Below are 23,223 nucleotides of genomic sequence, written 5' to 3' on the forward strand. Positions count from 1 at the left end.
TACTTTTTGGTAAACAACTCCATTACACACAAAATAACTGACCCAGCCATCCATAGCATTATCATCTCTGACCATGCCCCCATTAGTATTATTTTTTTAGCAGAACACCAACCCCATCCCCCACCTTGATGGCACTTCAATAATTCATTACTTAAAGACAAGAATTTCACAACTACTTCAAAACGACAATGGGCATCCTTTTTCGAAATCAATGACATTAATGGAATAACAGCATGTACACTATGGGAAACTGCCAAGGCAGTTATGAGAGGGAAAATAATATCATACTGCGCATACAAAAGAAAGAAGAAATTGCAAAAGAACATGAGCTACAAAAAGAGGTGAAGAGACTGGACCTTCTGGCCTCGCATACACCTAGCGATTCAGTAATGAAGGAACTCCTGAAAACTAAACATGAACTAAACAACATACTGAACAAGAAAACCGAAGGTATTCTCCTCAAACTCCGACAGCAACATTTTGAATTTGGAAATAAAACAGGTAAACTCTTAGCAAATCAGCTGAAGCAACAAACAGAGAAATCTATCATTACCTCAATCATAGACCCATCCGGAAATATAACCCAAAACCCCTCCATAATTAATGGCTCTTTTAGATCTTTCTACTCAAATCTTTACACCTCAAACCAGAGCACCTCACCTAAAGATGCCGAAACATTTCTGAGGAATGCCTCCCTACCCAAACTAACTCAAACCCAAGCAGAGAATCTAGAGGTACCTCTCTCCCTAGAAGAAATCACCAGAGCACTCCATCTCATGCCCAACAATAAATCACCGGGACCAGTATGGCTTACCCAGCAGAATTTTATAAACAGTTCTGGCCTCTCCTTTCACCTCTTTTTTTTAAAGTGATATCTGAAATCCACCAAATACCACTATTCCCCATCATATGAACACTGCCTATATTACACTCATCCCAAAACCAAATAAGGACCCCACTCAATGCTCCAACTATCGGCCCATATCATTAATCAACACAGACATAAAAAATTATAAGCAAGGCTTTATCAATCAGATTGGAATCTGTAATCTCATCATTAATATACATAGATCAAACCGGTTTTATTAAGGGGAGGCATTCCTCAGAAAACACACGGAGATCATTTAACCTGATCAATTTCTATAAAAATAGCACCTCTCCAAACAAACCACCATTCTTTATAGCAACACTTGATGATGAAAAGACGTTTGACAGAGTAGATTGGTCCTTTCTCTTCACCTCCCTTAATCACTTTGGATTCCAGCCATATTTCACCAGCTGGATTAAAACACTATACAATTCACCCACTGCATCTGTGATTAACCAATGGACTTATATCAAAACCATTTCAGTTACAAAGAGGTACTAGACAAGGATGCCCATTGTCCCCATTACTGTTTGCACTTTTCATTGAACCACTGGCTGCTTCCATTAGGCAATGTGACCATATCTCAGGTATCCAATCAAACTCACACCACCATAAAATCAGTTTGTATGCCGATGACATTCTGTTATACATTGCAAACCCCTCATCTTCACTTCCAGCAGTCCAAACTCTGATCAGTAATTACAGTAGGGTGTCTGGCTACTCCATCAACTGGACAAAATCAGAGATTCTGCCTATAACCAAGATCAACTGGGATACTGAGGCTGAGGTCCCCCTTTTCAAACGAACAGCAAAATCTATTACATACCTTGGAATCCACATCTCTCCAAATCTAAACGAATTATTCAAACTGAACTTCACCCCCCTACTACAAGAAATAATAAGACAATCTGGAAAGATGGAATAAATTACCACTATCTCTAATTGGCCGAATTTCAACTGTTAAATGAACATTCCTCCCAAAAATAAACTACCTCTTTGCCATGACGCCTGTCACCCCACCCCCGGGCTGGTTCTCTTCTCTCAATAGCGCAGTCACTGGATTCTACTGGAAAAACCAAAAACCACGAATTAAACTATCTACACTCCAAGAGCCCAAACAATATGGAGGACTTGGGGCCCCAAATTTCCTTTACTATTTCCTCTCACACAATTACTGTACATTCACCACTGGACAAACAACACCAATCCACCCTGGCTAGACATCGAAAATACTTTAACTAAAGAACTGAGCGTCAAAAATCTCCCATTTATAGATAAATCCATAAAAACTCACAACTGTTACAAAAACAACACTATTAGCACCACTCTAACCGCTTGGTGGAAGTCAAATGAAGTTCTTCATTACAGTCTCTCACCATCTATCCATACTCCACTGTGGCATAATCCCATGTTTTTAATCAATAACAAACCCTTTTTCTTCTCAACCTGGAATGAGAGAGGAGTAACCAGCCTGGGACAGTTACTCAATGATGGCTTGCTCGTGACCTTCGACCACATCCAAAAACAATACATCATACCGGACCACTGCTACTTCCAGTATATCCAGTTAAAAGGAGTCATTAAAAAAACCATTAACACTAGGAACTTTAACAATCATATCCCTCCCCTCTATTCAAAGTTACAATCACTCAAACCTCAAAAAAAGTTATCCCAAATATACAAACTTCTAGCATCTGAAGACAGCACAATATCAATCCCTATAGACAAATGGACCACAGACATAAATAACCTACCAACAGATATTAACTGGCAAAGCATATGCAATAGCACATTCTCTATGACATGTAATTCTAAAATCCAACTTATACAGTATAAAGTCCTTCATAGAACCCACATTACCTCTCACAAACTTTACCGCATGGGCTTTAGCCAAAGTAATACATCTTAACACTGTCCAACCTCAACAGATGATTACTTTCATGCCATCTGGCTCTGCCCACACGTCCAAAACTTTTGGACCTCATAGCAAGCTATCTGAGATCCTTAGCCTCAGCATCCCCTTATGCCCCATCATAGCCTTACTTGGCGATGTCTCTACTCTACACACATCGAAACATCTTAAATCATTCATATTAATATCACTAACCATTGCCAAAAAGATCATATTACTGAACTGGAAAGACAGAACCAAGATATCCATAGCTCACTGGCTCAACCTTCTAACAGACCATTCAAATCTAGAAAAACTTACCGCCTTTCAGAAAAACAACATTCAATCTTATGAAGACACCTGGTCCCCCTTTCTACAATACCTTAAACGTTGATTCCTCTCCCTACAAGTGACCCATAACATTACTACTCTTTTCAACTTTTATTTATTTTCTCCTCCTAACACAGTGTGCAGTTTGTCCCACCAGCCTGGATTGTCTGGTCCTGTCTGTCTTGCCCCATCATGTCTTGTCAGTCTTGTTATGTTTTGTTGTTCAACCTTCATACATAAATGTATATATACAAAGAATGATGTATTTATTTTATTTATTTGGTTATTTAACTGTTGTATTTTTTTTTCCTTTTTTTTCCCTTCTCCCTCTTTTTTTTTTTTTTCCTTTTCTTTCATTTTGTTTTCTTTCCCTTTGCTCTTTAATTTTTGACTTTATTTGTGGTTGATCTTGTTGTTTTTTTTTATTTTATTTGTTTGTTGTTTGTTAGTTTGTAGTTTGTTTGTTTTGTCCTGTGAGGTATTGTTGTACTTTGTATTTTTGTTATCCTGTTTTCAAATAAAAAAAAAGAAATAAGGAGGAATTTCAGTTTTAAAAGGCAAAATAATATTAGCATAGCTTTATACACACTGAGGTATAAATATTACAAATATTGAAGAGATATTCTTCATCAACATAATATTTGGGAATGAACTTTTAAATTGATCTGCAACATCATAGGCAAATGATGCTTTGTTTTATTTAATATTATTATGAATTACAGTAATTTAAACAATGCTGCACAACAATTTTAGCAACGCTGGTGTTGACAGAATACACTGGTGAGCATTGTACAGGGTGTAAAATGAAGAACAGCAGGCTATCAGGACAGACTACAGGTCCAGCTACAGCAGTGTCTAGTTCAGTCAAGCCGAGGACATAAATGACAGCGGTAGCAGGCGACAAGATTGAGACACAAATAATACAAAATTGATCAGGAAATAAAAAAAAATCCTGACAACGTTATGACTGAATTTCAGCTGAATTTGGACATTTATTTTGTTAAATTTATTCGTTTGTTTTAAGGAAGACATTTCTACGAGGAAAAACATTACAAAAGGAAAACAAAATGTCTAGCACACATTGCTGTTTGTTACAGTTTTTGTGTGTTGTTTTAGACTGAAACTGGAGCTATGGATCTGCAATATCTTTTTTAAGCCTTGTCTAAAACCAGCCGACAATGCAAAGTTTTACTCACTAGGAGGGCACTTCAAATATAACACAAATAAAACTAGACTGTTTTCAGAGTCGTGAGTCTGTAATCCTTATCAAATAAAACTGAACAAATGAAAAAAAAAGAAGGAAAAGAAGCACATATGCATGACATATATTCATATAAATACTCTACGAGCAAGAGTCATGATCTAACAGCCATTAAAAGGTTTACTCACATGATCAGGATTGAATATATAGATCAGTCATACACATTATTCTGCATTTTCTCTTCTAGTAGCTCAGCAAAAATGACACATGAAAAGACATTTATCTGACAGGAGTGATGACCAGTGGAGATGAGTTTTTACCTTCATGATTAAAACAAGGGCTGAGGAGTGGATAGAGTTTCTCAGTGAAAGACTGACCAGTGAAAGAGTAGATATGAGAACTGGCCTCCACATCATAAAAGGAGACCAGACCCTCCTCATAATTCACAAACACCCCCACCTTCTGGGGCTTCTGTCTCAGAGAGAGGAGGACAGAGGGAGAGTCTAGAGCCTTATACTCATCCCCATTTCTCAGATATACAGTCCATTGTCCTTTTTTAGGGCTTGCTGTAATCCTCCCCTTCCTGTTAATGGACTCTCTGACCACTCCTAAATCCCAATCAGTTTTCCCCCTGACCTCCACCTCATAGTAAAATCTCCCTGAGGAGAACCCCTCCTTTCCCAGTACATTCACACAATAATCAAACCTGTCTGGGTTGTCAGGGAGATCCTGTCGTGTGTCTCCATCTCTGACTTGTTTTCCATCATCAGACAGAATGAGATAGGGATTTGCGGTATCAAGATCCAGAGTCACATCCACTGTAGACAATATAGAGAATTGTCATTTAGGTGTGCGTGTGTGCGTGTGTGCGTGTGTGCGTGTGTGTGTGTGTGTGTGTGTGCGCGTGCGCGCATGTGTGTGTGTGCGTGTGCGTGTGTGTGTGCGTTTGTGTGTACTTCTCCGGAGGGTCTTGTCGTGTTGGAGAAGCTTATGTGTACCAAAGATCCTGAGAGCGATGCCGTCTGGAATGTAACTTCCTGGTAGGGTCACCCTTTGGTCGGTAAGGTTGTCGGGGAGGTACAAGACAAAGCGCGACCCAAGAAAGGACAGAGTCCAGCAAACAGGCAGATCTCTACAATGACTGTGAAGGTGGAGGAAGGCTGCAGAAGAGGGGGGCCTCCCACTGTCATGGAGTCCATACCTTTGGTTGCTGGTTTGTCTTAGTCAAGGACCATGCGGTGGCTGTCCGTGCATCAGTCTATCCACTTTAAAAGAAGTCATGTGCAGGCGTCCACCTGTAGGGATAAACCTGCACACCGCAATTCTCAAGCCCTGTGGCAATCAGCAAGTGACAACGGGAGCAGGATTGAGAAGTCTGGAGGCTCCTAGTCACAAACTGGTACATGGGTGGTGGGTGAAGTTTGAGTCGCTGGATTAGACTGAGGCAGGAAAATCTTTTGGCACCTTCACCCATGACTGACCAGTCCTTTTCAGGGTCCACACTGCTCACCCCAGCAGGGGAAGGGGCTAGAAAACGTGCCCTGAAAATCGTCTGCTTCACCAACTTCCTGGCTGGATTACTGCGTCCAGTGGGATCTCCTCTTTGCGGTCAGTAACACAGAAAAATGAATTTCGGAGCCTAGAATGTGCACACTCTTCTGGACAGTGACTCCTGTGAACAGCCAGAGAGATGAACAGCCTCTATAGCAAGGGAATTACAAAGATTTAACATTGACAGGAATCCTCAAAAAAGAGGAACAGATGGCAAGCTACTCAACTTAAACTGTTTCAAGGCCAAGTTCAAGATCTTTCACACATCCATCGTGGAGCTGCAATATGCAGATGATAACACCATCGTCGATCACACAGAAAAAGATGTTCAGTGCATACTTGATGCTTTGGCAGGGCATACACACTTCTTGGTTTGGTCATGCATATAACAAAGACCAAGGTTCTCCATCAGCCCCCACCGAGCTCCTCGGCAACCCCGCCAACAATCAGAATTGACAGTGTAAGCCCTGAAAACGTGGACCAGTTCCCATACCTTGGAAGTCACCTCTCCTCAAGGGCAGACATTGATTTGCTGTGCCAATAGGGCTTTTGCAAAGCTCTGCAGAAGAGTCTTTGAGAACTCTGACCTAATTGCAAAGACCAAATTAACGGTCTACAAGGCAGTTATTTTGCCCACTCTTTTATACAGTGCAGAGACCTGGACTAACAGTAGGCATAACAGTCCTGGAGACCTACCAGAGATGCCTGCGAAAAATGTTGCGTATCAGCTGGAAAGGGAAGCGCACTAACATCAGTGTTCTTGAGGTAGCAAACATTGGCAGCATTGCCACCACGCTCATTAAACGCCAGCTGAGATGGACTGGTCACGTAATACGAATGCCTGACACATGCCTCCCAAAACTGGTCCTCTACTCAGAACTAAATGGTGGCCAACAAGCTCCTGGAGGTCAAAAAAGCATTTTAAAGGACATCAGGATCAATCTTAAAAAAAGTCCACATAAGCAGCTCTAACTGGGAAGATCTTGCTCAAAACAGAACTGCATGGAAAAAGTTTACATGACAGAGCCACATTCCATGAAGACGATCTCCGACAGGCTGCCAGAGTTAAGCAGCAGCAAAGAAAGGAGAGGGTTCCCACCAAAAAGGCTCTCCCACATTCCACTTCCAGCATCTCACATCAATGCCCACGCTGAAAGAAAGTTTGTGGTTCCAGAATTGGCCTCTTCAGTCATTAGACGACCCACAATAAGGACCCCCCATGAGGACCATCATACTTCGAGTGGTTGCCAATGTATAAATGAAGTGTGTGTGCATGTGTGCGTGTTTGTGTGTGAATTCTGTGTATACACTGTGTGTCCAGGAGTAACATTAATGTCTGTTATTCTCTTCAGTAAAACACTACAGCTCTGATGACTCTGAGTGAACTGTACAGGGCTGTTGGTGACTCCATGTCTGACTCACACACACATTTACACTCCACATCTCTCATGAGCAGATCAGTAAAAACATGACAGTGTGATCAAAAGTGATGCAGTGATCCTCAGTACTGGATACTGTACACTCACCTGCATGGAGTCTCCTTCTGCTCTCAATCTCTGAAAACACACAGACAAGACTTAGAGTAAAGACACAGCATTTCATGACTTTGGTAAGTATTCTTGTTGTTACTCTAATGAACCTCACTGAACATTGCAAGACACATATTAAAAAATAGGACAGAAGGATCTTCTTTGGACAAAGAGCAGATTGCCTGATAAAGTTGTTCAGGGTCACACCCTGGTTCTCACTCTCCCCCTCTACTGGTCGTTTTCAGTTAGGTTTTCTTTGTTTAGTCACCTTCTTGTCTTCTTGGTTTATTTAATTAATCATTCAATCATTGCAAGTGCAAACCCTGTTTTTGTTAATCTACACTTTTTTTCTTTCAATATAAACATAATTGGTTTTCCATGGTCGTTGTCTTGTCCAACCTGACCTTACCCTGTTTGATCTGAGTAAGTCCAAGAGTCATGTTGAATCCTGTGTTAATCCTCCTTTGTTCTTATTCTTATTTTTGTTTGTGTATCTAAACCTCTGTTCTCTGGCCTATTTGTTAAATAAACGCTGGTTCTGCACATACATCCAGTGTCTTGTCCAATTTGTGAAAGTCAAAATGACCTGAGTAGAATTGTATACATTTGTGTACCATTGTTGTGAATTTCCTAAAATATTTGCAGATAGTTTAATTAAATTTCATGACACAAAGTGCCCCGCTCTTAGACAAAACAAACAGACAAACAACAACTTCAAAATAAAGCAGATTGATGTTGCATGAATTTAGGTGAAATTGAATTAGGTAATCCAGTAATGACCATAAGTGTGCACTGTAGAGTCATACTTACTCATGAGAAAAATATCAATTTCACCACTTTCTAAGAATCAGCACTGTCTGATGAGTGGTCAGTTGTGTAACATTGAATTCAGTTTACTGACTGGTCAACAGATGTCAGGATTGACAATAGGAGCTAAACTTTTAGATATCACGTGAGTAAGATGATGAATACACTTCAATTTCTTCTCATATCATTAAACGATATGTTGTTTTTCAGGTAAAATGAAAGACATAAAAACAGGATCTACCTCTCTTCATCTCTGCCTCTTTCCTCTCAGCATCTGTAAATAAACAGAATTATCCATAGTATTGTTTACAGAGTAGAATTAACTATATATTTAGTACAGTCCTGTAGAGTACTCACGTATATCCATTTTTCTGTTGGATATTTATAAATTACTTAATAATCTAGTGAGTTCATAACTGTAACATATGTTCAAGTCTATGTTAATGCCCGTGCTGTATTCCCTGACTGAGTTTCAGCACTGAATCTGAGTTCTTAATGGGCACCTCAGTACAAATCATCTTTATTGAAAGACTAATAAGGTCATTCTCTCCATTCTGCCATCCACTGAAAACAGAAAACACACTCCAGCTGTGACTCCCAGTCTGATTTCCCAGCGCTGACTGTGTTTCCCAGTTACTCTGATAGGTCATGGGAGAATGAGAGAACCCAAAATCTCCTGATGAATACTAGACAAATTTAATAAAATTAACAACAACAGGTCATTGAAGAAAATCAGTGAGGTTTACTTCCATTCTTCTAAATTTTATTGCTTTCTAACATTCAGAAGCTTTAATGGAACAACCATGCATTTCTGTCCTGGTTGAGTTTAGCTCTTCCTCAGGTTTCTGTCCTCTGTCTGATCAAGACTGACCTGTTTTCATGCTGTCTTATTTCACATGATTGTAAAAAAGTTACTGTTGTTGTTGCCTCCTTTATTTTGCTGTTTGTCTGAGTTCATTTTTTGGAAAGTGACCAATAAGCATTAGATTTCAAAATAAATGTAGATGTGGAAAATTGAGTTTGAATATCAAATGAAGAGGACACTCACCTTCCTGTATTCTCTTCTTTTCACTCTCTAAAGTGAGATAAAGGGAAAATGAAACTCACAAAGAGGAGTTGGTGTCATTAACATTAAACAAAACCCCATCGTTGATTTAATCCGCATTATACATGCTTACTGCATTTGTATCTAATACGATTAGAGAAAATAATTTGATAAAGGAATTACCTTGAAAGTTAACCCTCTGTCTGTGAATGTAGATAATCAGTAAAATGACCACAGTGACAAACATCACAGTAAAAACTGAAATGCAGATGACTGTAGTCCTCCAGGTCTGAAAAACTTCACCTGAAACACACAGAGACAAATGTCATTAATACAACACAGTAAAACATATGGGAGATGGGATTGGTTTCACTGTGCTGACATCCTCAAATCCCCACATGACTAAAAGCTGCCTGTGAATGTGGAAGTGCAGCAGTAAACTCTGCTCAGATAAATGTCTGCAGACAGAGCATCTGTCACAGTGAACAGGGATCAGTCCTGACTCAACACAGGAAGAGTCAGGAGGAAACACACATGCCACAACACCCATGTGACACACAGTGTGACTGTGAGTAGAACAGCAGTAAACTGTCAGCGTGGACAGTATCAGTCCACACAGTAAGAGGAGCAGCTCCAGGGTGAGTGAGGAGGATCCAGACAAGGAGCTGGACAAAGTGACTACAGGCTGTGTTGACCAGTGATGATCACTGTGTTTTGTCTAATGACTGAAGTCTGGACATAGAGGAGAACAGAGACAAAAGTGGACACACAGAGCATTATGACAAAAGTTCAAAGATCTTTCCCTGAGGACACCTGTATAAAAGATCGCTCTGTATAAATCTTTCCCTGAGGAGACCTGTATACCACATCTCTCTGTATAAATCTTTCCCTGAGGACACCTGTATAAAAGATCTCTCTGTATAAATCTTTCCCTGAGAACACCTGTATACCACATCTCTCTGTATAAATCTATCTCTGAGAACACCTGTATACCACATCTCTCTGTATAAATCTTTCCCTGAGGACACCTGTATACCACATCTCTCTGTATAAATGTTTCCCTGAGGAGACCTGTATACTACATCTCTCTGTATAAATCTTTCCCTGAGGAGACCTGTATACTACATCTCTCTGTATAAATGTTTCCCTGAGGAGACCTGTATACCACATCTCTCTGTATAAATCTTTCCCTGAGAACACCTGTATACCACATCTCTCTGTATAAATCTTTCCCTGTGGAGACCTGTATACCACATCTCTCTGGATTCACCAGATTCTGGGACAGAAGTAGAGTGATCAACCTCCCTAGTTCTGACTGGTGTCTCTGAAACCCATGAAGAAATGACAGCAGGGACCAAACAATGAAAGAGTTTAAAAACCCTCAACACAACAGGTCATAGAAGAACAGTGTCAGGCTAGTAGAGTTTAAAGTAAAAAGGGCCCAGTATAAACCTGTGAAATCCACACAAACTGGTATTACTGGTCTATGGTCACTACCATATGCAGTAATATGAGTGTAACTGTGCATAACAAAGAGGGACAGTGTGTATATTTATGATAAATATATATCTATGATTACTCATTTTCAGAGAATCAGTAAAGTATGGGTAAACTGATCTTCCCAGTCAGTCACCTTCAGTCTGCTGTAGTTAAGGACACCATCTCACTGTTTGAAATGTCCAAACCAAGTTATGGAGTTTCTCTGTCCAGTGGGAGGATTACTTGGCTTTGGAAGAGGCTTATGAGGGCAAGAGTTTATGCTTCATATGTGACTCTGTTACCTTTATACCCACTGCATCTAATTAAAGTTTCTTTTGGGACGAATAAAGTAATAAGCTTGACTCATACTTGCCATAGCTGGTTTTTTATGTGCTAGTGGACATCCATTAAATATAATTTTTGATTGAGGAGTACATGTGGAAACAGAAAATAGTGTGGAACTATTTCCACTAAACAGAAAGATCTGCTTATGAAGGTAATCACATAAATATGACAAGATTCTTCAATGCCTTTATCCCAAAATCTAAGACATTTTAAAACTCCACTTGAAAAACAAACAATTTAGAAAAGTAAAAAAAAAACAGCAAAAAGAAGAAAAAAAAAGAAAGTAGAATCCCCAGAGTTCAACACTTTGTGAGGACGTGGAGAGACCCTGCTAGAGTCTGGAGGAGACTGAGGAGAGGGAGAAAACCGAAAAGCACAAAAAAGAGGTATAAAGACTGGGTGGAGCAATCTCAGATGTTTAGAGGTGTATGAGGTCAAAGTTCATTATAAAGGCTACAGAGTCTAGAGTATGCTGATTATCATGGCAGGACAGAGGAGGACTCTGGAAGTGAGAAACATCACTGGAGCTGGGGAAATAGTATCAAAGTGGACTTGTACCAGAGGAAGTGATCCATGAGTTCAGGGTTGTGCTAATTAACTGTGGGTCAGTTTGTAATGTAACCTGGGTGACCTCAGGTTACATTACTGATGACGTGTCTGATTGCGTCACTACATTTATGTTAGGAAACAAAATCTGGGATAAAATTGGATCATCTAATGTCGTGCCAATGGTGTAGAGACATTCTGGTTAATGGTTCACTGTGAATATTAGACTTAATACTAATATCATTTAGTAGTGACCATAACCTTATTTCAGAACCTGAACCCAGTGAAATTACAGTTATTCCAAAAGACTCTATTTGTAGCTCAGTGCTCTGAACACTGAACCTAGAAATGATTCAAAATAAGTCTTCATCAGCCTTAACATATATTAAATAATAGCATTAAAGGAGCAAGTACGATTATACTCTTCGAATTTATGAGTTCAGGATTGGGCTAATCGGCTGCAGCTTGCAACTCACTGGTCAATTTATTATGTAACCTGGGTAGGGTCATCTGAGTGACCTCTGGTTACATTACTGATGATGTGTCAGATTGCATCACTAGATTTACTTACTTGTAACGAAAATGTCTGCCTCCTTCATGTGGTCTCTCATTGTTACTCTACAGAAGAATCTGTTGGTGTTACTGTCCTGGACTATAACACGTTGTTTCACATAGAAACCCTCTGTGTCTCTGTCCGTCTCTGTATTCTCAGCAGGGAGAACATTTCCTTCACTGTTCAGCCACAGAACTTCAGGCTCTTTAGGATGCCAACCTTTAGTTTCACACAGTAGACTCAATCTTCCTGAATGATCATAGCCCTCCATATAGATCATTGGGTGGGTTCCTACCACTATTAATAATCAATAAAGATGGTGTTAGATCTCAGTTAGTGAAAATGGATATGAAAAGAGCACTGAGTGGCTGTGTTACAATGAATATGAGTCTCACCTTCAACTATGACTTCAACAGATATATCGTCATACTGACTTTTAGATTCAATCAAACATTTGTATTTTCCTTCATCAGAGACTCTCACATTAAAGAGTTTCAGTGAAGTGTTGCCTTTCTGCAGTTCCTCTTTAAACAGTGCTGTCCTCCTTCTATAGGACTGAATCTGGTTCTCATTTCTGTCTTCATGGTCTGTGTACAGATGCACTAGAGTGTCTGATCCATGGGGTCTAAACCACTGCACTGTCATGTCCACAGCACTGATGTTGGGTTTGAGTGAACAGGGCAGAGCCAGGTCCTCACCAGCTACAGCAACAAGAGGACCAGCTGGACCAACAACCTTAAACTGATCTAGAATCAGAAGCAGACAGATGCATTTTTAGTACATGCATACACACACACACACGCACACACACACACTCACTTTTCTTTCTTTTTTTTTTTTTTTTTGAAAGTACTTTTGAAAACCTACCTGATGTACCCACTGAGGCAAAATGAAGGAACAGAAGAACTGGATACACTGATTTCATTCTCAAATGAAACAGTCAAATAAACAATAGTAAGAAAAATACTCCAGCTGCTGAGGAATACAAATCTATTTTATGGTTAATGTTGGCTTCTTTACACCAACAAACTAATCCATCCTGGAATATATCTGCAGTTCAGAATCTCTCTACGCTCCTAAATGATTTAGAAAATACAGGCTGAGTTTCACTTACAGTTTGAATGAATGTGGTAGAACCTGTATTACTCACTTGTGCTCAAAACATACGCACACACACACACACACACACACACACACTCACACACACATGAACACACACACACACACGCACACACACACACACACACACACACACACAGAAAGAGAGAGAGAGAGAGAGAGAGAGAGAGAGAGAGAGAGAGAATCCCAGACAAGTGCACACAGGCACACATTTTTCAATGCTTGTTTAACACAGTACGGGGAATAAACGTTTGAATAGTCAGGGGGAGAAAAATATGCATTTTTCTCTTACAATCTGACAAAATGAAAAAACAGTTTTATCTGAATCTGTCGGCTGTCCACACTTTGGAAAGGAGATCTCTGTATGTGTTATGTAGATCAGTATGTATGGACTAAATGTGTCATCCTTTACATTCCATCTCAATCTCTCACAATAAACCCCAGAACTACATGTGAATGAGGGAGGCCTTCACAGTGATTAGTGTCCAGTTTTACTGTGTTTTTTTTTTTTTTGAAATGTCACACCCTGGTTCTCTCTCTCCCCCTCTGGTGGCGATTTTATGCCAGGTTTTTGCTTATTCCTGGTTTCCTTTGCTTTTACTTGCTGGTTTGATCATTACTTTCACCCGAGGTGGTTAGTCTAATCTTATTATGTTCTGTAAAAATACTCCTGAATTGTATTGTCAACATGTGGTGTACACCTGAAGCCTGAATCCTAACCTTTTAAGTTTCATCCTTTTTTTTCTTTTTGGAAATATGTGTGAGTCTTAATATACATGCACCGGTTGAGGTTGACGATTGTAATTGCATTGTGCTTGCACAAAAAAAAATAAAGTTCTTGAATCTTGAATCAGTTTGAAAAATGGGAGGAATAAACATTTCGTGTCTCTTGGGCCCTGTTGGATTTTAAAGCTAAAGTAGCCATTCACTTGGACAGTAACCGAAGGAGATCTTCTAAAAGGATGAAACAATGTTGCTCTGAGCAACTGCCTGCCTTCCCTTCCTGCCTGCATAATGTAGAGCATTTGTGTAGATCTCATTGGGAAGTGTAGGATTTCCCTGTGTTGTTAAACCTTCACCAACGTATTGAAATTCACACAATATACAGTTTGTTTTGATTAATACAATTAGCCCTTTACTATGTACAGTCTTAGGAAAAGTAAAAATTTGTCTATATTTAGACAATTGTAAAATTTACATTTTTCTAAAATTTTCTATGATTGTGACATCTGCACCTCTGGAGATAGCACCAAACCCAAGTTCAGAATCACGTCCAGGGACAGGAATGGCCCAGCCAAATCATCAACAAGAACACACACAAATGGCTTTAGCAGGAAACCAGGGCTTTTTCATCATATTCCACCAGCCCAGAGGTCCACACGCCTTTGCTTTTTCAGTATATAGGAATGTAGGGGTGGCAGAATACCATGTTTTAAATGAAAAAGCACTGTCACACTCTCGCCATATCTTATCTGCTGTTTTCAATGGACTTTAGTTTTAAAAAGGCAAAAGATACTGGAAACTCCATTATGAATTGCATTAGTTTAAACAATGCTGCACAGTGATTTTTGCCGTGCTGGTGTTGACAGAATACACTGTTGACCATTGTTTATGGTGTAATATGAGGAGCGGTAGGCTATCAGTTCAGACCACAGGTTAAGCTGCAGTGTGTAGGCCAGTCCAGCAGGGGGCGTGAATGACAGTCTTAGAAAACCACTCACTCACTATCTAAGCCGCTTATCCTAACTAGGGTCGCGGGGGTTGCTGGAGCCTATCCCAGCGGTCACAGGGCGAAAGGCGGGGAAACACCCTGGACAGGTCGCCAGTCCATCGCAGGGCAGACACACAGACAATCACACTCACACACACAATCATACCTAGGGACAATTTAGTGTCTCCAATTCACCTAACCTGCATGTCTTTGGACTGTGGGAGGAAAACGGAGCTCCCGGAGGAAACCCACGCAGACACGGGGAGAACATGCAAACTCCACACAGAAAGGACTCTGGCCGCCCGGCCGGGAATCGAACCCGAGACCTTCTTGCTGTGAGGCGACAGCGCTATCCACTGCGCCACCGTGCCGCCCTTAGAAAACCAGACTGACCAAAAAGACCAAAACTCATTGTATAAAATATAAAATAACGACATGTGACAACTCCGTTTCAGGTGAAATTGAACATTTATTTTGTTTCATTTATTTATCTATTTATTTATTTTTAAGGAGGAGTCTTCGATTAAGAAAAAAAATTCCAAAAGGAAAAATTGTCCAGTGAACATCACGTTTTCCTACAGTTTTTCCTTGACGTTTCAGACTGAAACTGGTGCTGTGAATCTAGAAAATCTCAAAACAGCTCACAATGCAAAGTTTTACTCATACAGAACACATTTTAAAAAAGATAATTCCCATGGAAAATGCTGCCAAAAAGACTAATCTTTAATGAATAACATACTGTAGATCTGATGTTTAACATTTAATGTGACGATGATGTTAATTCTCCCATGTCTGATGTTTTATTGTAATTTTAAAGTATTCTAATGTGGTCTTTTGTGTTTCTTTAGTGTAATTTTAATTTGTGTTTTCCTGTGTTCTTCAGTATAGTTTGGTCCATATTTGTCATTTAATAAATGTGTGTGATACAACTTGGCATGAAGATGAATTGGAATAACTGACATGTAAGGAAACATACACACACAGACACAGACACAGACACAGACACACACATGCACACACGCACACACACACACACACACACACACACACACACACACACACACACACACACACACACACACACACACACACAGAGGAGAGGTCCAGCTCACCAATACGCACAGATCAATATAAAGATGAAAACAGTAAAGTCAAACTGGCCTGAGATGTGAAGCTTCAGTCTTCATTCAACTCTCTGTAGAACCACAGTAAGAATGGAAGGTAATCTGAAGGAATTTCAAATTGCCTGATTCTGGCCCTTTTCTCTTCTTTTGAAGATAGTGCTTTTCTGAACTTTTTCTAGGGACCAGTATAGACTCATGGTATCACTCTGTTACGATATAAGTTGTTTAAAAACAGATGGTAAATAGGAAATTTAGAGGTAAGAGAAAAATAATGTTTTCAGATGTTTTCAAAGATGTTTTCTTATCAAATAAAACTCAACCAATGAATGAAAAAAGAAAAGTAAAATATTCTTTTTTTTCTGTGACAAGCAAAGTTTTATTTACTTATTTATTTGTTTAACTGCCTGTTTGTTTGTTGGTTTGTTATTTCTATTTTTTTTTTTTTTTTTAATATAGAATTACATATTATGGAGTACAATACAGCAATGCATCACAGTAACAGAAAGGTACATCATTCTTTGGATATAGTATATAGTACATGTTTACATATAAAGGATATTTAATAAAGTATAACATAATAGTAATATTGTAATATAATATTCCACGAGTGAATGTCATAATCTAAAAACCATCCTTATCTGAATTTTCTCTTCAAACAGTTAAGCAAAAATGACACATGAAATGACATTTATCTCACAGCAGTGATGACCAGTGGGGCAGAGTTTTTACCTGTTTTTTGAAGAAAAGGGCTGAAGAATGGATAGAGTTTCTCAGTGAAAGACTGACCAGTGAAAGAGTAGATATGAGAACTGGCCTCCACATCATAAAAGGAGACCAGACCCTCCTCATAATCCACAAACACCCCCACCTTCTGGGGCTTCTGTCTCAGAGAGAGGAGGACAGAGGAAGATTCACAAGCCTTATACTCATTCCCATTCCTCAGCCAGATAGTCCAGTATCCATCCATAGGGTTCAGTCTAATCAGTCCCTTCCTATTAATAGACTCTCTGACAACTCCTAAATCCCAGTCCGTCTTCCCCCTGACCTCCACCTCATAGTAAAATCTCCCTGAGGAGAAGCCCTCCTTTCCCAGTACATTCACACAATAATCAAACCTCTCTGGGTTGTCAGGGAGATTCTGCTTTGTGCCTCCAGTTTTCACTTGTTTTCCATCATCAGACAGGATGAGATAGTGATTTGCTGTATCAGGATCCAGAGTCACATCCACTGCAGACAATGCAGAGAAACTCATTTAAGCATGTGTCTGTGTGTGTGTGTGTGTGTGTGTGTGTGTGCGCGCGTGTGTGTGTGTGTGCATGTGTGTGTGTGTGTGTGTGTAAATCATACACTGTGTGTCCAGGAGAAACATTAATGTCTGTTATTCTCTTCAGTAAAACACTACAGCTCTGATGACTCTGAGTGAACTGTACAGAGCTGTTGGTGACTCCATGTCTCACTCACACACACATTTACACTCCACATCTGTCATCAGCAGATCAGTAAAAACATGTCAGTGTGATCAAAAGTGATCCAGTGATCCTCAGTACTGGATACTGTACACTCACCTGCATATAGTCTCCTTCTGTTCTCAATCTCTGAAAACACACAGACAATATTTAGAGTAAAGATACAGACTTTGATTTGTATTCTTGTTGTTACTCTAATGAACCTCACTGAACATTTTTGGACAGTTATCAAAAAAAATTGAGACAAAAATCTTCTTTAGACAAAGAGCATATAGCCTGATAGAGACAGGAAGCAAGTTTAAACGACTTCAGTAAACTTCTATATACGAGACTAAGATTATTGATGTTGCATTAAAATATTATTAAAAAAAAAAGCTCTGCTGTTGGACAAAGAGAATTTGTTGTTGAATGAAATGTTAAATGTAATTAAATGCATTCAACTTAAATTGAATTACATTCTTTTGAATTTCAAAAAATCTCATGAAACAAAAAACCTCTACCATTGGACAAAGAGCAAACTTTTGTTTGATGAATTTAAATGAAAATTTAAAAATTAAAATGGGTTGTACAGTGATCATAATTTTGTACTGTGCAGTCACTGAGGGGAAAAATACCAGTTTCACCATTTTTTTTCTAAGAATCAAACAGTCTCTTATTCCCCCCTTTAGAGTAGTCTGAATGACAGAGAATTAAGTAAAGTAAGTTCTCCACGATTGCACACACACACAGTGAACAATGAGCAGAGAATTTGTCTCTGCATTTATCCCATCCAACACACCAGTAGTGAACACACACAACAGACACAGGAGCAGTGGGCAGCATTCCTCTGCATCCAGGGAGCGTTAGGGTTAAGTGCCTTGCTCAAGGGCACACAGCCATGGATGTTGGGCCTGGGAATCAAACTGACAACCCTCCAGTCACAAGCACGTTTCTCTAACCTTTAGACCACAGCTGCCCAAGGCTGACGCTTTGGCCGGAAATCAAACCTGGGCCTCCCGCGTGGCGGGCAAGAATTCTACCACTGAACCACTAATAGCATTACCATCAAGGTTATACTGGATATATAGTTTAAGCATGCATCCAGAATCCAGAGCAGTGTAACAGTGCAAAACATCTTTTTTTTAATCTATTTATTTCTTAATTTTTTGCAAGGATTTAAACTATTTTTTTTTATGTCTAGCATTACCTCACTGGCTGTAATTTTGTGCCTGTTAGCAATTTCCTTCCCTGGCATGTATTCTCTTAGTCTACTTCTAATTAATTAATTGATGATTGGAGTGTGTGGTGTGAAATGACCCTGTTTTACTCCTGTTATACCATCTGAGAGATCTATGGGACTTTTTCTTTTTCATTAGCTGAGTATCACACCACTCTCCTTATGCAGATTAAAATAAGACAGCATAATGTTTATATCTCACACACATTAAAGATCAAAAGATGATTATGGACCATAAAGCACTGACCTTTCTCACATGCTCTCTTCTTTTCCTCGTAGAATTTTTTCTCCAGCTGTTCCAGAGTTTTCCTCAGAGTGTCCACACACAGATGAGGGTCAATACTGATGTCAGTGGAGTGTGTGGTGTGTGGAGGGCTGCACAGTGTTGGGTAAACCTACAGTCCAGCAGGAGAGAGGAGAAATCTCTCAGCATGGGGAGTCTTGTCCTGTCATGTGCTGCATTGTCATTGAGCAGAGAGAGGGACACTGACCTGTAGGAGGTGGAGGTGATCTTCAAAGTGGGAGAGCTGCTCCAGCTCAGTGTCTCTCCTCTTCAGCTCACTGATCTCCTGTTCCAGCTCTTTAATGAGACCTTCAGCCTGCCTCTCTGCTGCTTTCTGTTTCTCCTTCATCAGCTCAATCAGCTCAGCCCGACTTCTCTCAATACAGCCAATCAGAGAACTGAACACCTTCACACTGTCTGCTATCTGTCTCTCTGTGTTTGTCTAATAGAACACAACAATATACATTCGCAATATTCAGATAAACAGCAATAAAATTCACTGAATTAATATAGTGAGTAGAGTATGTCACACATACAAAAAAAGACTTTTGTGCACTTATAGTAAACTGTTCAGAACTGACCTTGCTGAGCTGTACTGAGTGTCTGATCTCTTTAATCTTCTTCAGTTTGTCCCGGATCATCTGCGGTACCTCTGCCTGGACAGGGACAGAAAAACACTCACACATTTCACCAGTTTATTTGGATGTGTACTGTTCACATTGATCTGAAATATTACACATGTTAAAGTAAACACTGTCTCTTACACTAAATAAAACAGGTATTTAAAACAGCTATAGAATGTTTTTAGTGTACAATGTAACATTGTCTGACAATCTAAAAAATCTAATCCTTCCAATTGCAGTGTTCAGTGTAAGGTCTCTCACCTTCCTCTTTTCTGTCTCCTCCTCAAGAGGAACAGTGTTGTGAGTCTTGTGGTCTGTTTCAGTACAGAACTGACACACACATGTCTGGTCATCTCTACAGAACAGCTCCAGGGGTCTGTCATGTTTCTGGCATATGTAGTCCTCCAGGTTCTCCACAGGATTTATCAGTTTGTGTTTTTTGAGTTTTGCTTTAATTTTATGAGGCTCCAGGTGAGTTTCACAGTAACTCAACCCACAGTCCAGACAGGACTTCACAGCCTTCAGTTTCTGACCAGTACAGACATCACAGGACACTTCTCCAGGTTTGACAAGATCTCTCCTCCTTTTAATATGATCTACGACTTCTCTAAGTATTGTATTAATTTTGAGCCTGGGCTTCATATTAAAATATTTATTACAGAGTGGACACAGGCAGTGTTCACTGCTGTCCCAGTGTTTATTGAGACAGATCATACAGAAGTTGTGACCACATGGGGTAGAGACAGGGTCAGTGAACACATCCAGACAGACAGAACACAGGAACTGATCTTCAGACAGGAGACTGCTGGAGGAAGTCATGTCTGTTTAAAATAATGCAGGGACATCATAAAAAGTTTTTATGATATCAGATGGCCTTTGGACTTCAGGAAAGCAGCTTTATGAAGACCATTTACACGAAACATTTTAGCAATGCTCTCAGACCAACAGGAGCAAAAAAAAAAACCATATAAACGAAATATATTAATTCCACACTCATCTCACACTCATGCTCTCCCTCTTTTTCTTGGTTCTTGCCTTTTCTCTGTCCTCTCTCTCTCTCTCTCTCTCTCTCTCTCTCTTGCATCTCACACACTCACACACACACACACACACACACACACACACACACAGACAAAACTTACTCTCTTTTTCTGTTTTCCTCTGTGTTGTCTCTCTCCTGAATAAATAAATGGTTGTCCACGTTGATCACGGTAAAGGAGACGACTCTTCTAAATAAAGTCTCTGGGAAGAAATGGGAAAAAGTTTCTGTTCTACAGTTTTACTTTTGCTTCTCCATAAACCCCTCCCTATCTCAATATCTCTGTAAGTGAAGTAGGATTTGTCCCCACTCACCTGTAATTCAATCTTTGTGCACAAGATGTCACTGTAAGCCCTAAGACAGACTCACAGGTCATTACAGAATAAAAAAAAAAAAAAGAGTTTCATTTTGTAGGTCTAACTGTCAAAGGCTAAATGACTGAAGGCACAGCCTTGACAATCTTGCTAAAACAACCCATGGACAACATGAAGATCAGATTAATTTAGCAATAATGAGAGAGATTAACTGATATAAATCAGACATCAGGACTGGACGATTGTTTAACATCTTAAATGGCCTTAAACCATGTCACTATGATCCTCTTGTTTCTGTAGGAGAGAGTTACTGTTTACAGTACTATTGGTAAAGAATTTCTCATGTTCGTAATACATGACAGTCAGTGAATTCAGGTCCTTTACATTTGTTGTTGAATGAACTATAACACTCAGATGCTCAGGTGTCTCCATTTTGGGGTGCGATCAAGTTTTTATGTTTTTAAATTGAGTTGTTGACTTGGCTGTTTGCTCATCTTCAACTTGACTCTGTGTAAGATCAGGCTCCAGTTTACTCAGCCCAGTGTTAATTCACCCTCTATGCTGGAGTCTGTGCAGCAGCACTATCACCTGACTTTTTTATTAAGGTCTCCATCACATCATAGTTCAGTCAGGATTCACACAATTCATATTACACCTCCCACTTACTACTGTAAAACAGACACAAGCACACAAACACACACACATGCACAACTGAGGAGATAACTGCAGTGGTGTGTAAGGTGAGAAAGTGAGTCCTGTATTTCCACAATGATTATATAACCTTGTCATAAAACCACCAGTAACTGAGCTGATATCATAACATAATAACAGCAGTACCATATGTTCAGACTCTCAGCCTAAGAGGTGAGAACAAGCCACCTATCAGGTTCATAGTGTGGTCAGGGCATTACAGTCACTTGCCGAGAGAGGGAAGACACAGGTCATTTAAATAGTTGGGGGAATACAATCAGCACATACAATCTGTCAGCTCTTTGCACCGTATGTGTTGTGTAGACGAATATGTACAGACTAAATGTTTCATACTTCATATATTTTCTGCATCTTATCTCCATCTTTCTCTGTTCTCACGATAAACACCAGCGCTACGTATGAATGCGTGAGGCCTTGACAGTGATTGCAGTCCGGTTTAACCGTGTTGTTTTTATTATTTCTGTATTGGAATTTGGTCAAACTTCAAATTCCAGAGAATTCCATTTAAAATATCAGAGTATCTTTTGGTCTGTGATTGATTTTAAAGCTGAAGTGACCATTCACTTGTACAGTAACATAAGGAGAACAGCCATAAACACCATACTGAAACCATTTATTGCTCACTGGCCTTGAACAGCATTAAAGTGGGGCACCATGTCTTATGTAACATGTAGCTGCCTACTGTAAAGGGCATTGCCTAGTTATTGCTATTGTGGATTGTAACTATGGTTACTGCAGTAATTATCAGTATTGTTAATTATCAACATTACCTCTGATCACTAACCATACCAGCTCATTTAAGTGGACAAATCACTTCAATTGTACTGCGTGTAAAACTGAATCAAAATTAAGATGTAAGGAAATTTGTGAAATGTGCAAAATTAGCAAAGCTTGATTGTGACAAAGAGAAATAAGCAGACGGAGAGAATCTTAAGAAAAGCAAACATTTGTCTTTATTGAACCATTCATAAAATTCATATTTCTGTAAATGTTAAATGATTATGACGTCTGCACCTCCAGTGATCCTAGCTGCACCAAACCCTGGCCTAGCAGTGCATGTGCAGCGTTAGTGCAGGGACAGGACAGGCTTAGCTCAGTGGTTCTCGACCCCAGTCCTGACTGCCCCCCTTTCCTGCATGTCTTTGTTTTAACTCTTCATTATCACAGTTGACTGAACTAATTAGGGGTTAATGATCAGCTGATCAGTGGTATAAGGTGTGTTAGTCCTGAGCTGAAACAAAACACACCTTATTCTGCTGATCAAAAAAAAAAAAGTATTAAAATTAAATATATGTGTGTGTGTGTGTGTCTGTGTGTGTGCAACAACGATCACAGATTATACTCCATCGCATTGATTAAGAATATTATGATATAAGGATATTCATATATAAGGATAGTCATCAACAAACAAACAAAAGGGAAGAAAAAGAACAGAAAATTATTTTTTCCACTGCAATGAAATGCAATGTCTG

The 23,223-nt window shown here is 39.5% G+C and overlaps 2 protein-coding genes across 2 annotated transcripts; both read right to left on the reverse strand.

Annotated features, from left to right (window-relative positions):
• Positions 1-4,569: 4,569 nt before the first annotated feature.
• LOC115814065 (uncharacterized) lies at positions 4,570-13,070 on the reverse strand. The gene is made up of 9 exons (XM_030776784.1): positions 13,013-13,070; positions 12,541-12,891; positions 12,164-12,442; positions 9,406-9,525; positions 9,226-9,252; positions 7,368-7,397; positions 5,755-5,889; positions 5,247-5,450; positions 4,570-5,108 (listed from the first exon to the last, which is right to left on the reverse strand). The coding sequence occupies exons 1-9, from the start codon at positions 13,068-13,070 to the stop codon at positions 4,570-4,572; spliced, it is 1,743 nt and encodes a 580-aa protein (XP_030632644.1).
• A 3,717-nt stretch (positions 13,071-16,787) lies between these two features.
• LOC115814067 (zinc-binding protein A33-like) lies at positions 16,788-20,506 on the reverse strand. Its single transcript, XM_030776787.1, has 6 exons — positions 19,949-20,506; positions 19,646-19,741; positions 19,273-19,506; positions 19,084-19,176; positions 17,665-17,692; positions 16,788-17,326 (listed from the first exon to the last, which is right to left on the reverse strand). Exons 1-6 carry the CDS (start codon positions 20,504-20,506, stop codon positions 16,788-16,790), a joined length of 1,548 nt encoding a protein of 515 aa, XP_030632647.1.
• Between the last annotated feature and the right edge of the window lie 2,717 nt (positions 20,507-23,223).

The sequence above is a fragment of the Chanos chanos genome, chromosome 6 (assembly GCF_902362185.1).
Source record: "Chanos chanos chromosome 6, fChaCha1.1, whole genome shotgun sequence".
Lineage (NCBI taxonomy): Eukaryota > Metazoa > Chordata > Actinopteri > Gonorynchiformes > Chanidae > Chanos > Chanos chanos.